Here is a 14451-nt window from a genome sequence, read left to right on the forward strand (position 1 = left end):
AGCTGAGAAAAGTTCCGGTGTGGACAGAGCTGAGAAAAGTACCGGTGTGGACAGAGCTGAGCCTAATAAGAAAGATGCATCTACTCAGAGCAGTGAGTTATTTATTATGTTCTGAGCACATATTACTTGTTTTAGTAGATCTGAGGTAAAGTATTTGTTATGTACTATTTCAAAGTCATTTTTGTTTCTGCAGCTTTTAACCTAACACTATCTCTGTCAGAAAGGTAGAGCAGAGCTTATATTTTATTTGCTTCATGTTTAAAAACACACAGCATCATAAAGATTGTTTTCTGTTTTTAGTCGAGCAGAAGAAAGTGAGAGGATTTCTGAAAGGAGTCTGGTTTGTACGGAACAAACCAGACCTCTCTGGTTTGTTCCCTACGGTTTACATAATCTGATGAGTCCATAATAACACATTACCTCTTCATTTTAACCAGAAAATTATAATATAAATTAAATGCAGAAAAATATTTGTTAAAAACTTAGTTTTCTTCACTACATCAAGATAAAGAATGCATCAAACTCTTTTCTGAAAGCATGTTCTGTGAAATCGAGGCCTCATACGTTGCAGCCAGAATTTGCTTTCTTTGTGTTTGATTAATAATAGGTGAAAGCAGTCTGAAGAGCTCATCCAGGCACTTTAAGTCAGTCCAGGTGGATGTGTTGGGGCAACCCAGAAGTGCGAGGGTCAGACTGCCCGGCTACCTCTGCAACTCCAAACCCTGCAGCGAGCCAAACAAACATGTAAATATTCACAAGATATCCCTTCAGTATCTTTGTTCTTGTTTTAGACCAGCACTACTTTATTTTCTTTTCTTTCTATCTGTCTTTTATGCAACCTGTTTGTCTTTCTTTCTTTTCTTCCTTACTTCTGTATGTTTGTACCTCCTGGATGAGTCGTCACTGCGCTCCTCTGGTAATTCTAGTGGTGTGTTAACTTGATTCTTTCGTGCATGTTTTAGAAATCCTTTAATCTGCTGTGGCAACCATTCATCTGTGCAGGACGCTTGGGGGGGACCAGGATCCCTCTCTTCTTGCAGTTTCTTCAGTTTCAGAGCTGCAGTTTCCGATCTACAGAATTTCCACCTCACAGAGCAGTCCTGCCCTGCGACTCTCCAACTCAGCTCCTTCAGACTAGCCAATAGCAATTAGTCAACACTGGGTGGAACTGTGCGTTTGCTGAGCTCATTATGTGAGCTACTTCTCAGTGCAACGCTGATAAAAACGTTGTTAAAGGGTTAAAAGAGGAGCGCTGTTGTAATGACTTCCTGAAGGTGGAGTTTCAGAAAGAGCAGGACGTTTTAAAGAGACAAAGGTCTAATTTCAAGTCAAATTTATTTTAAATGGCATATTTATAACTGAAGGTTGCATAGTGAGTGATTTGTTTGTGTTATAAAATACCACTATACTTCTCGAAAATACATTATATTGTCCCTTCAACTGGGGAAAAGTGATAGATACCAGACTTCTGTTTTTATGTCTACGTTACTTTCTTTCTGTTCCAGTTCCTGAAGGTGGAAGAACCTGTGAGGAGGCATTGTCGGATAGCTTCCCTGACTGATCCCGGTGCTGTGTTGAGGGGCTTCCTGCTCAACCCATCGCGCGTTGACTTTGGTACGCAGCAAGAGGGCACCTGCGCCACCATTACCGTGGCAATGAAGAATTTGGGAGTCGACCCATCCAGGTACACCAGAAAACAAAAACAAGGGATCCAAGCGGGCAGATGCAGATTTTGGTGCAGCTTCATTTTCTAAAGGAATAATATTCTGTATGCATTCATTTTCCCAATCTGCTACTATCAGGTTCACTGTGAAGCAGCCTCCTCCATCCACAGGCCTCAGAGTCATCTACCATCCTGGACCTGTAGGTTTCCACCTGAAAGTCGACTGTCTGTACAACAGCTTAAAAGTCCACTCCAACTTTTTCAGCATGATTTGATGATTTAATTCCAGGTTCTGTTCAAACTAAATCAGTTCAATCACTTTGCAGGTGCCATCAGGTCTGCAGGCGGAACTGCAGGTCCAGCTGTTTTCCACGTGTGACGGAACCGAGCCGAAGAAGTACATCTCCGAAGACATAACCATCTTCACTGAAACTGACATCCTCTACCTGCCTGTCACTGCTGATATCCTTTGGAGCGTCCTGCGTAAACAAGTTTGTTAAGAAGGGAATTTTAACAGTTTATATTCAGGTGGTATGAACAAAAAAAACATTCCTTACATAACTTCACTCATCCTTACTGAGAGATTTTTTGTGGAGAAGTCCATGTATGCGTGCAGACAGGAGGGGGCAGAGTCCATCTGCTCTCACAGCTGGCCAGAAAATCACAGGGATGAGTCTTAAGCCCCCTGATCTATTCTCAGGTGAAAAACATTTTAAAAGTCACCTTATCTCTGAGTTATTAGAGGGTGTGAACTATTAAAAGTCTTTTCTTTGTTGTTGTTTATTTCAGGCCACACTTGCAGCACATGGACTTCAGTGTGTTTGAGGCTAATTCCAGTGTGGATTGAACTTTGAAAATATAGTCCTCAACAAATAATAGTGGTGACTTTGCAGCTTTTTCTCATTGCTGGAAGCTTCTTATTCAGTTTCATTTGATCCCAGATCGACTGGGAAGAAACTGGAGTACCTGGAGAGAACCCACGCATGCACAGGGAGATCATGCAAACTATGAGCAGAATTCTTACTGCCAGGCAACAGTGCTACTAACAGTGCCACCATGCAGCCGTCAGAACAGAACAGAACAGAAATATAATCCGGATTAAGAGGAAAACCAAACTGGAATTTGGGGGAATTTTTCTGGCATAATCCAAGAGCACACATTTTCACTCTGAAAGCAGGACTTTGTCTTTCTCCTCAAAACTTGTAACGCTTCTACTCAAAACTTTCTCCTCACACTGAAAATTGTTTGTTCAGATCAAATCTCCACTTGCAAACCTCTCTGCTTGCTTGCAAATCATTTTCTGCTCTCTCAAAACAAAAGTACCGTTGCCTGGCAACGTTCCAGCCAATAGAAGGAATGTTCTACTGGGCTGCCCTCGAGGGTGCATTTGTTTCCTTTTAGAGGGTGTCCCTGTGTGGCTATGTATTTGTCTAGATATCTAGATATCTATTCTATACAGATAGATAGGAACAGTCGATCTAGAGAGATAGATATTAACCATCAAACTAATACAAATCACCAGCCATTCCTTTGAAAGCATGCAGTGACTCTTTAAAGTGTAACTCACCTTACAAGACTCCCGTTTTGGCCTGGAAACTACCCACAGAAGCCAACAGCATTGCAGACTCACTCCTAAAGTCACTTCAGAAATGAACTAACTCCTGGTTTTGAACTGGTGGATGTAGACACACATAGCCTGATTATGAAGCCATTTTCACATAATGTAGTCAGGTATTATGCTGTGAAAAAGGCTCTTTGCTGGAGTAAAACATTAAAAGCAAATGGTTTTCTTCCCACAGTTGGAGAATCAATAAAATTCACCATTCCAGTTCTCCAATTATATGTATGTATAAGAGCTGGACAATATCAGGAAAGTATTTCATTGCAATACTGTTGCTGAAAATTGTTATATTGATTTATGATTACCCCCCATTTTTCTGATTCTTTTTATTTTATACAATGTCTCCATAACTTTCTGTATGTCTTTACACACCAGTCACCAAATATAGACATTCAGTGCATTATTAAGGGCACTTGTAGTCCGTTCAACAGACGAAAGATGATACCAATATAATTGTGATACTATACATCTGAAATCCAATGATGGGGACAAGCTGTCATTATTACACACTGATATTGCCATGTGGATGTCTTCGAATTCCACTGTTGCTGAAAATGTGCTACACAAATTGCTTTGCTTCTTGGATGAAGGACAACTGCAGGATATGGAGAGTCAAGATGTCAGATATCAGGTATGAACCATGAGGATTTAGATTGTGTATTTTGTTCTTCCAATGTGCCTTTATCCTATTTTATTTGTGTTCCTTTCAATTATACTGTATTAAATGTTCTTTACAAATTGCCTTGGAGAATAAATTCTTCTTTTTTTTTTCCTTTTTGTGTTGCACCTGCTGCAACCATGTGAAAGGTATTAACTGTAGGACTTCAGCTGTGATTTCATGAGATGCAAGAGTTGGTTTCTTGCTATTTAATTAACTGATGAACTAATACTCTGCTCTCTGGTGCACAAAATTGAGGTGGGACTGTTGGGGTATGACGTCAAAGACGACCCAACAAATGGTGTACGATAAACAAAGTTTAATATTTGTCGTCACTTGGTCGTTTCTCCCGTGTTTCCCCCTCTTAACTGGTCAAACGACGGGTAAAATTTTCCGCTTCGTGTGCGTTCACTCTCCTGCGCTGCCGGTCACGCGCCCTCACGTGCCACAACTCGTTTCGGAGCTCAGTGAGCGCGAGCGGCGGCCGTTGAGACGGTAAACCGTTTGCCAGAGTCGCGTCGACGGGCTCCGACTGCGGCTGCTCCTCCTGGTTTCCCATTTCTCGTTTTGTCCTTCGAAGCAGAGAGCCGGAGGAGCCGGGGGATGGAGCGGGTACCGCACCGTCTGTGAGCGGGGTCACAGCGCCGGGAGGAGGAAGAAGAGGAGGAGGAGACGCGGGAAGGACACCAGCAGCAGCGGCCGCAGCAGCAGATGAGGCTCATTTGCCGCAGGCCCCGCCATCGTGAAATCGGACACCGACTTGCGGCGGCGGATGGGGTGACCGTGCTCCCTGCGTCTCCGCCGTTACCGCCGGGGAGGCCCATGACTTCGGACGTTACCTGCGTGGGAGCTGCCCGTGGTCGGTTGTAAGGTGGAGGAAGGAGACAGGGAAAGGGGAGGAAGATGCAGACGGAGGAGGAGACGGCCGCCGCAGAAGAGCCCATTTTGGAGGAAGGGTCGGGACGAGAGCAGGTGAGGAAGGACATGCTCTGATTTATTTTTTAAATTCTCGAGTCACGTTTGTTTACACCCGATCAGAAGGAGTCCTGTGAGTCGAGCCATTAGACCCCCTCCTCCCTTAAAGAAAGCATTGTGTCATCGCTGGTGGTTCCCAAACAACCCCTTATTTCTACATCCTGTAGTATCTGCGCTTGTCCGCTGCTGCTCTTTCATTGACAAAACAGCTATTTTTGCTGTTCTCTCTTCATGCTTGCTGTGGTGTACACAAACAAGGACACAGCAGGACATTGACTTCAATGTGGATGAATGAAAAATGAGTGGTTTAGGTGAGGAGAATTCAAAATCCCCGTCCTTCTGCTGCATGGTGTGTTGATTTCACGGAATAGTAAAACATGTCATCCATCAGCTGTCACCTCAAAACTACACAGGGGGATTACATCACAGCCACACACCCACATCACATCCAAAATTACACCATCACACATAATGTGAGCGTAATCACAGAATAACACATCCCTCATGTGTTTTAGGGCGCAGTGCCCCCACTCTGCACTTTGGTTTGTTTTTTACTTAAACACCTAAGAGCTGTAAAAAGGTATTTGCACGCATAGAGATTTCGTTTCCTTTCTCCAGCGACATTGAAATGCTTCAAATCCTTCCATCGTCCTTGGAGGGTTGTTGGGGGGCTGGTGCCTTTCGCCAGCAGTGATTGGGTGAGAGGCGGGGTACACTCTGAACAGTCAACCCATCTCGGGGACACACCATCATGCAGGTACACACTCACTTAAAGGCATTTTAGAGTATTAAGTAAACTAACAGTAGTGTTTTTGGACTGTGGGAAGTCGGAGTACCTGGAGAGAAACCGTGCATGCTCAGGTAGAACATGCAGAAAGACACCAGGCTGGGATTCAAACCCAGGACCTTGTTGCTACACAGTAACATCCACCATGCAGCCCCATGTTTAAAATTATCAAATAAATTTTAGTATCAGACAAAGATAATTAGTGTAAATACAAAAATCAATTCTGTTAATGATGATTTAGGGGAAAAGAGTAGATCTGCACAATGTATTTCTTTTGTTTATCGCTATTTGCACCTCAAAGAACGGGTTGGACTGCAATACGCTCTAGCAATTTACATCTTTATTTCTGTAACGTATTTGACACCTGTTTAATGTCGAATAAAAAGCTTTGGAAGGTCAAGGGTTGGTAAAGTGGTCAAGGGATTAAAAAAAACTACCAATTTATTTTATTTTCCAAGATAGCAGCTGTTGGCTATAAGCAGTATTTCCAATAAAACTTTGCTTAGTTGGAAAAAGTAGTTTTATTTATTTTTATGGCCTGCGTAGACTACTGATTATCCCGGGTCTATGTTTGCCACAAAGCCAAAGCAGAAATTAATACATTTTAATAATTTCTTTCCCTATTGCAAGTTTTATTATTATATAGAATTTTTCCAATATTATCAGATATCTCATGTTTTCCTAATATTGTGCAGCCCTCAACAAGCGGTCTAAATCAACCTGACTGTAAAGTAAATCCCTTTGAATCTGTCTGGCTTAGCAACAGCTGCTAGTGAGCCTTTCACTTTGCTGTGGAACAATCCGATGGACTCTTCTTTGCAGAATTATGGGCTGTTCAAGTATGAACGGTCCATTTAAGAACCAAATCACAACCATATACTCTGGAGTCAAACTCCAGACTTTGACTAGGCCATTCTAAAACTCTAATTTTAAGGGCCTGCTTCTAAGCCATTCATGAGTGAATTTGCTAAAAGGCTTTGGATCCTTGTCCTCTCACATAAGCAAAGTCCACCTGAAATCACGCCATCCAGGTCCTGAAATCACAAAGCAGCTTAAAACAGCCACACTACTGCCACAGTGCGTCATTAGTATGATGTTTTGTTTTCCGTAATGCTGTATAGGTTTTACTCATGCCTTCCAGAAAGTTCCCTTTGTGTCTCATGAGTCAATGACATATTTGGGTCATCAATGCCTTGTTTCCACTGATCAGTGCGGTCCAGTTCACTATTTTATGGTATTCAGGAGAGCTTCCTGCTGCCATTTGGACTCTCTCTGGGGAGGCGGCGTTAAACCCAAATGCCTACCACACTAGTGTGTCTACCACTTGCTGCAAGCAAGGACGTTTTTGTTTTTTGTCTCCCGGTCAATGGACTGTGTTGTGTCACGCCAGTAGCTCCATCCTAACCGTACTGTACCATCCTGTTATCCTATGGACTTACAAACCGAAGGGAGCTCAGGAATGGTACGATTTACAATATAGTTTACTGGATTATCTCTAACTATGGTTTGGTTTCATCCCTAAACTTTACCATGAAAGAACTAAACCATCTGATGACTTAAAAATATTTGTATTTTTCTACTTAATGTTGAAACTGCAACAAAAATAATTTTAAATTGAATAAATAGTACAAAGCCTTTGACGGGTGTTGGAAACTACTAATGTGAAGTGGTTTTTTGGCTCTAATTGACTTTAAACAATGTGACTTCAGGCCCAGAGAACTGCTCTGTTTTGCATCTTAAAGAGGATTTCGTTTCTGTAACCTAATATCAAAATGAAGAAAGAGGGACTAAACCTCATTAATGTAAGGCACTAACATGTAGATGGGGTGTTAAATGCCGTCTTTCACTTTATTTCACCACTTTCTCCTCTCCGTGTCCGTGCCTTCATTGCAGACAGTGCGATGTAATTCAATGATGCAGCCTCCATCTGTTTTCTGCCTCCATTACTCTCATCTTCCCCCTTCTCATCTCCTTCCTGTTTTAGATTTGCCTTGTGGAGTCTTACTGCCTCTCTCTCCATTTAGCTCGCCCTTTTGAGCAGCACTCTTACCTCCATTAACTTTATTTGCTCTCATGTCGACATGGGGTTATGCATGTGTGTTCACACAGGCGTAATTACAAATGAGGCAGAGCTGTGTGATTGAAAATGAAATGGTAATTTTAGTTCGCACATCCCTGCATGGAACCAAAAATTGACTCCTTTCCACGTTGAGGTCAGCTGCAGTGAACCAACCAGTACTAATTTATTGCGAAATAATTCTCACAAATAATTATTGGACATCTTTCAACACTTTCAAAGTGTTGAAAGATGTAATTTTTGGATGTAAGATGTGCCAAACCACACTTGTCTAAATGTTCTGTTTATTTATTATTAACATATGACACACAACAGGTTTTCAAATCTTAGTTAAAAATAAGTATTTCTTAACTAATTGGAAAGTTAACTGAATATACTTTAAAGTTAGCTGGAGCAGAAAAATATATTCCATCCTCGGTATCAATTGTGTGCAATCGCATAAGGCAGCTCCAACGCATTATTTGGATGGATATTGAATTTCAAGTCATGCATGTAGCTTCTGGATGCAAATTATATTTTTGGCCTGTTGGATAGACTTCCACTGGCCTTAATGCCCATATTTGATATTTATTTTTAGTGTATGAGATGTTAAATATCACAAAGTGGCGGGGACGTTTCAACTTTAGAAAATACTCAGAAAGGGTGGATTAGCCATGTTGATATTGTCATTATAATTATAATCTTGCAGCTCTATTTTCAGTTTTTTTTTTGTTCTTCCACAAACAAGAAATACAAATATAAGAACAATAATTCACTCAACTGTTGATACCCTGATGTTGGGTTAGTTTCTGTGAGCTGTGCGGCAACCAACATATATATAAAAAAATCATGACCTTTCTGTATCTATGATTTGCAAAATTAGGTTGACTTTGCAGTCTAGTCTTTTCTGTCAGAATGACAATCTGCATGCTTTTCTACCTTTACAACATTCACAGATAAAAAGAGACTGGATCGACTGTTGCAGCTTGATCTCTGTATTTTGAGTGCAAAAGAGTTAGAGTTTTCGACAATAATGAGCATATCTTGGCTACAAGCTGCAGAATTATCAGCAACACAATAATGTCATGTTAAAGTTGACAATGGAGCTAAGTAGGCATAGTTTCACTGAAGGCTGTTGCTCCATCAGAAATGTCTTTAGAAACAAAAGTCTGTCCTGTCAAAACCAGGGTAGGGACAAAATATCTGTGACCGTCAGCGAAAATGGAGCCTGCAGCGTCAACATTATTAGTGATCGAGTTAAGCCGGAGACAATCACAGTAGTAATGTAGATCGTGTCATTCTGACGAAAACAGTGTGTTATTTTATCGCTCTTAAAAGCCACTAGGTTTTGGAGCAAAGCATTAGGTTCAGTGCAGTGTTGAATAGACGGTTCTTTATCAGGAAATACTTTTAATGTAATTATTCTGGACAAAACAAGTCCTAATTGGGATATCTTTAGATATCATTGCAATCCTCTTGGTGATTCTATAACTTGACAGAAGTCACCAAAAAAATTTCTAGAGCTAGATCATTAACTCCATTTTGTGATATTAAAAAACCAACAGTGGTGAAGGTCGGACTTGGTGGGAAATATTTGTGGACGTAAGCGGCACATTGACCTATTTAAACTGTGTAAGGTGAGTAGACTGCAGCATGAAGAGACGGTCAGCTTATGACTCCATCCAACATTGTATTCTCATCGAATACACAGTTTTAGTCAAAATCTGAACTCCGGTTTTAAACATGACACTTATAGCTTTGTGATCGCTTCTTGTGACGAAGGCGATTCTTTTCTGTGTCAGCTAATTGGGCCCTAGATAGCTGTTGCCTGTGTTTTTTTTTTTTGTTTTTTTGTTTTTTTGGCTTGGCGTGCTCAGGGACTCACATTGGAGGGTTTATGAGCATAAACGGTCTGTGTAAATTGTGCATCGATATCTCAACCAGGATAAGGTCCAGATGTGGACATTTTGCGTTTTTAAACCATCCAAAGATGGAACGATGTGCTTTGGACATTATAGTCCAAGAGCGCTTGAGGTTAAGGTCATGAAATGCTGGCCAGATGTTTTCTTGAAGCAGTAAAGCCAGGCCAAACCATAATACTACACCCACCAATGCGCATGACCATTCATGATTGTGTCTTTTCAGTGAGTTAGAATGCTTAAACCTTTCAAACAATTTGAAGATGCATATTAAACATATTAATATTAAACAATTCAAGGTGGTCAAAGTACAAAAGCCTGTTGACTTCATTTCAACAGTGAAGTCTGTGACAGATTTTCTTGGTCTCCAACTTGGCTCTTGGATGTCTTTCAATCATAGCAAAACTGATGCAACCACTGATCCAACTGTCTCCAATCTTAACACAAACCTTTGGAAGGAAAGCCAGATCACCCCATTAATGTCGTCGTCACACCCCGTTACGGTAATCTGGTTTACCGGAAAGCTTTTCTGGTCTGGAAGACTAATCTGGATGGATAAAAAGATGAAGGCAGAAATTACTAGACAGCTGTGAACAAATGTTTGTCCAGGGTGGCCAGCATGCTGAATAATGGTTCATGTTTTATGAGTCCAGAGATCGACAACTTCATGATACTTGGCTACAGATCTTCCACCATCTTGCTCTCTCTGTCTGCTTTCCTGCATAAAAACTGTGAATAAAGGCCACTAGTCCCACAAAGCAGCATAGAAAAACCACCTAATTTAATGAATGGTTTGAAGACAGCAGTTATTTGTTTTCCATGTTAGCTAGACATCACATCCACAACAGTTCATTATATAAAGCTTAGCCTTGAGCAATACTTGTAAGTTCTTACACACGTTATTAGTCTTCTTGAGTATCAATGCACTAGCAAGGTTAATAACTTACACATTTTCTTTCATCTCAAATGAATGACTCATGTACTTTTTTGATATCATAAATGGAGTATTGTGCAAAAGTTTACTAAAAATCAGAGGGAGCAACTTCCTGTTATGGCATCTTGCTGAGCGGTTGCTGGGATCTGAGCTCTGACCAACACATCCTTTCTTTGGATATTTACACCACTGCCAAGTTATTTTTTGTAAGAATAAAAGTTAAAGACTCAATCCAGTATTCCAAGATGCCGATTAAAAACAAGATAAAAGTGAAAACAACCACCAAAGAGGGAGCCGAAGATGACCTTAGCAGCGAAGTGGAAACCGAGCACATGATGGGGACTAGCGCTAGCTCCCAGGTTTCTGAAACTAACCTCATGGAAGCAATTCAAGCCTTAAAATCTCATTTCTCTACGCAGCTACGTGAGATTATAACTTCAAACCAAGAAATTAAAGACACAATTGGAGTGTTCCTCGAGAGGCTTACCTCTGCAGAAACCCGTATTGGTGACCTGGAGGTTAGCGTTGCCTTGCTAACAAACAAAGAAGCGTCCTTAAAGAAGAAAACCCAAGAGCTCACTTTGAAGGTGGATGTGCTCGAAAATAACTACTGGAGACCTAATCTAAGACTTGTGGGATTACCCGAGAAAACAGAGCAAGGGGACATCACAACTTTTCTCCAGAAGTGGTTGATGGAAGATCTGGGGCGGGATGCATTTCCATCTCCCCCCATTATCGAACGGGCTCACAGGCTGCAGGGGCAGAGCGCTCCAGGCACCCCGCCAGTGGCGCAACTACACATTATTCAGGTGGATGTGAAAACATAGATCGCCCCCACCCTCCTTCCCCTTCCCCCTGAGGGAAGGAACGTCAGGATGAAGGAGCGACTTCACCCCCCCAGGCAACGATATGTGAAGGGTAAAACTCGCTACATTTACCTCGTTATGTGAGTGAGGTGAAGGAGCGTAAGGCGCGCTGGAGTGTATGGGAGAACATCATCGGCATGCCGCCCCCTCCAGATGGGGTTTTGGCGCCCCCTCTGGTGCTGCGCCCCTATGCGTTGCATACCCTGCATACCCACTTTTTGCGCCACTGCACCCCGCCACGAGTGATCATCATAAAATTCCTAAACTACGAAGACAAGATGAGAGTGATGACAGCCAGACATTAATGTCTATGATGACAGCAGCCCGTCTGAAAGGAAAGGTGATGTACAATGGCTGCCATGTGATGTTCTTCCCTGACCTGTCCTCGGAGATGGTAAAACAACGGAAACAATAGTGAAACCGTAAGTTTAGGAATATAAGTCCTAAACTTTGGATTTATATTCCCAGCAAAGATGAGGATCTCCCACCGTGGGAATCGTTTCCTCTTTCACACTCCGATGGAGGTGGAGGAATTTATATGGAAAATAGGACAACAAACTGACGGGCAACCACACTAACACGCTAAATGGTTTGATAGTAATTAACATTATATTTGATCGGTGTTTCTGGATAATGAACATCTCGACKAAGTTTCCCTATCACAGCGGTGGGGCGTAATTTCTTAATAGCATGATGGGGTTCATAGTTTAAAATTGTGGTGTGAGTTGACTAAGTGGACATTTTCTCTGCTCCTGTTATTTTTCTAGGATCAGTAGCATAACCAAGTCACAGAATAGAGGGGAAGTGGAGTCGGAGATCTCCACTGGTGGGGAATCTCAATAAAGTTTTTTATGTTTGTAAATGTTTAGTGTTCTCAAGGTGCAAAATGCAAGTTCCTACAGCTGAGACAAAAAACTAAAGATATGGAGCGAATGAGTATCAAACTCATGAAAGTAATGAATAGACTTAAACAATACCAGGCAAAAGTGGTTTTTATTCAAGAAACACATCTGCTTACAAACAAAATTACAAGACTAAGAAAAAGATGGCCAGGTCAAGTATTTTCAAGCTCATTTTCTCCACATGCCAGGGTGGTGGCAATTTAGATTCATAAATCTTTGCCTATCTGTAGAAAAAAAATTAATACTGATCCTGTTGGGAGATTCATAATAATCTATACCTCACTGATGAACCAAAACTTTATYTTRGTTAACCTGTAYGGTCCTAATATAGACGACCCTAAATTTTACAATAATTTGTTTCTTTCCATTACAGCGTTCCATGGTGATGTCATCTTTGGTGGAGACTTTAACTGTACTTTAGATCCTAATCTTGACCGATCATCAGGATTAGATTTATCCCACTCTAAAAGTAGACGGGTTATACAACATTTTATGTCTGAACTAAATTTTAAAGATATTTGAAGAATTCAGAATCCAACAAAGAAAGCATATTCTTGCCACTCAACTACCTATAATAGCTATAGCCATATAGATTATTTCCTAATCTCAAACCCTTTGGTTGCCAGAATTAAAGGTTGTACCTATGAARGCATATTAATCTCCRACCACTCTCTATGCTTGCTTAAATTTTCACCCCTAATTGCCTTTAAATGTAATCCTATGTGGCGATTAAAACCCCATTGGCTGCAAATGACCAACTTTCTGAAATATATGGAGGAAAATATTTATGATCATTTCAACCTTAATAAATCTGAGACTACAGCATCTATTAGATGGGAAGCCTTCAAGGCTTTTATATGGGGTCAAATGATAAGTTACACAATAAATAAGACAAATAGAAACTTCCTGGAGATGGTAAAACTTAAAGAACAAATTAAAGAGACTGAGCTTGAGATAAATGTAAAGGATTCTAAAGAAAAGCAACAAAAACTAATATTAAGGGCAAAATATAACAAACTATCTACTAACAAAGCTTCATCAGAGATATTCAAGCTGAAACRATCCKACTACGATCAAGGAGAAAAGGCAGGAAAGCCTCTAGCCTGGCGCATTAAAGCTATGCAGAATGAAAGGGCAATACATGAAATTACAACTGAGAATGAAAATATTTCTGARCCTCTAAAAATTAACAATCTCTTTAAAGATTATTACTCAAAATTATATACATCTAAAGGACACATATCACAAATATCACTTGATTCATTTTTTAACTCTATAAATATCCCCACACTTATWGAAACGGTTAAATCAGAGCTGAATATCCCRATATCTACAGATGAACTTTCAAATGCAATAGATAAATTTAAATCAGGGAAAATACCCGGTCCGGATGGGATCCCTTTGGACCTTTATAACATATTTAAAAACAGACTACTACAGCCCCTCTATAATATGCTTGCAGAAAGATAAACCCTTAAAGAATTACCTCCTTCTCTACGAAATGCAATCATAACAGTACTACCTAAACCTGGAAAACCTCCCGCCAGATGCGAATCTTTTCAACCAATCTCTCTTATAAATTCTGACGCCAACATAATATCTAAGCGACTTGGGCTTGAGAAATGTTTACCATYTCTTTCTGAACCTGATCAGAACGGATTCATAAAGGGACGGCAAGCTAAATATGAACATCCCGATACTGCTTTACTTTCACTTGATGCAGAAAATGCATTCGACAGAGTGGAACATAATTATCTATACAATGTTTTATCTCAATTTGGCTTGGGGTAGTTATTTCATAACCTGGATTAAAATAATTTATAATAAACCCACAGCCTCAGTTATAACGAATAATATTATATCTGATTCATTTAATCTAGCTAGGGGAASACGTCAAGGGTGTCCCCTCTCACCCCTCCTCTTTATTCCTGCAATTGAACCATTGGCTTTTGCCATAAGCAACAATCAAAACATACAGAATAAAAAGTCAGAATAAAAAGTATTGAATCTAAAATTAGACTATTTGCAGATGACATTATTTTAATGATGTTTAATCTGAAGTCCTCAATC

At 40.6% G+C, this 14451-nt stretch overlaps 2 protein-coding genes across 4 annotated transcripts in view; both read left to right on the forward strand.

Moving 5' to 3' along the window:
* The window catches only part of spag17 (sperm associated antigen 17), a 27809-nt gene extending 23783 nt beyond the window's left edge, over positions 1-4026 (forward strand). Inside the window, exons 41-47 of one of the 3 annotated variants that reach the window (XM_008435886.1) lie at positions 15-92; positions 608-744; positions 1506-1684; positions 1803-1863; positions 1990-2125; positions 2231-2363; positions 2453-4026. In XM_008435886.1, coding sequence (XP_008434108.1) covers positions 15-92; positions 608-744; positions 1506-1684; positions 1803-1863; positions 1990-2125; positions 2231-2343 — 704 coding nt within the window. In that variant the 3' untranslated portion in view covers positions 2344-2363; positions 2453-4026. Of the gene's footprint in view, positions 93-607; positions 745-1505; positions 1685-1802; positions 1864-1989; positions 2126-2230; positions 2364-2452 lie in introns of all 3 variants that reach the window. The other 2 variants (XM_008435888.1, XM_008435885.1) reach the window with 2 other exon arrangements.
* Positions 4027-4829: 803 nt separating this feature from the next.
* The window catches only part of LOC103480727 (transmembrane protein 151B), a 31362-nt gene continuing 21740 nt past the window's right edge, over positions 4830-14451 (forward strand). Inside the window, exon 1 of the mRNA XM_008435889.2 lies at positions 4830-4914. Coding sequence (XP_008434111.1) covers positions 4846-4914 — 69 coding nt within the window. The 5' untranslated portion in view covers positions 4830-4845. The remainder of the gene's footprint in view (positions 4915-14451) is intronic.

Source organism: Poecilia reticulata, linkage group LG18 (genome assembly GCF_000633615.1).
Source record: "Poecilia reticulata strain Guanapo linkage group LG18, Guppy_female_1.0+MT, whole genome shotgun sequence".
Lineage (NCBI taxonomy): Eukaryota > Metazoa > Chordata > Actinopteri > Cyprinodontiformes > Poeciliidae > Poecilia > Poecilia reticulata.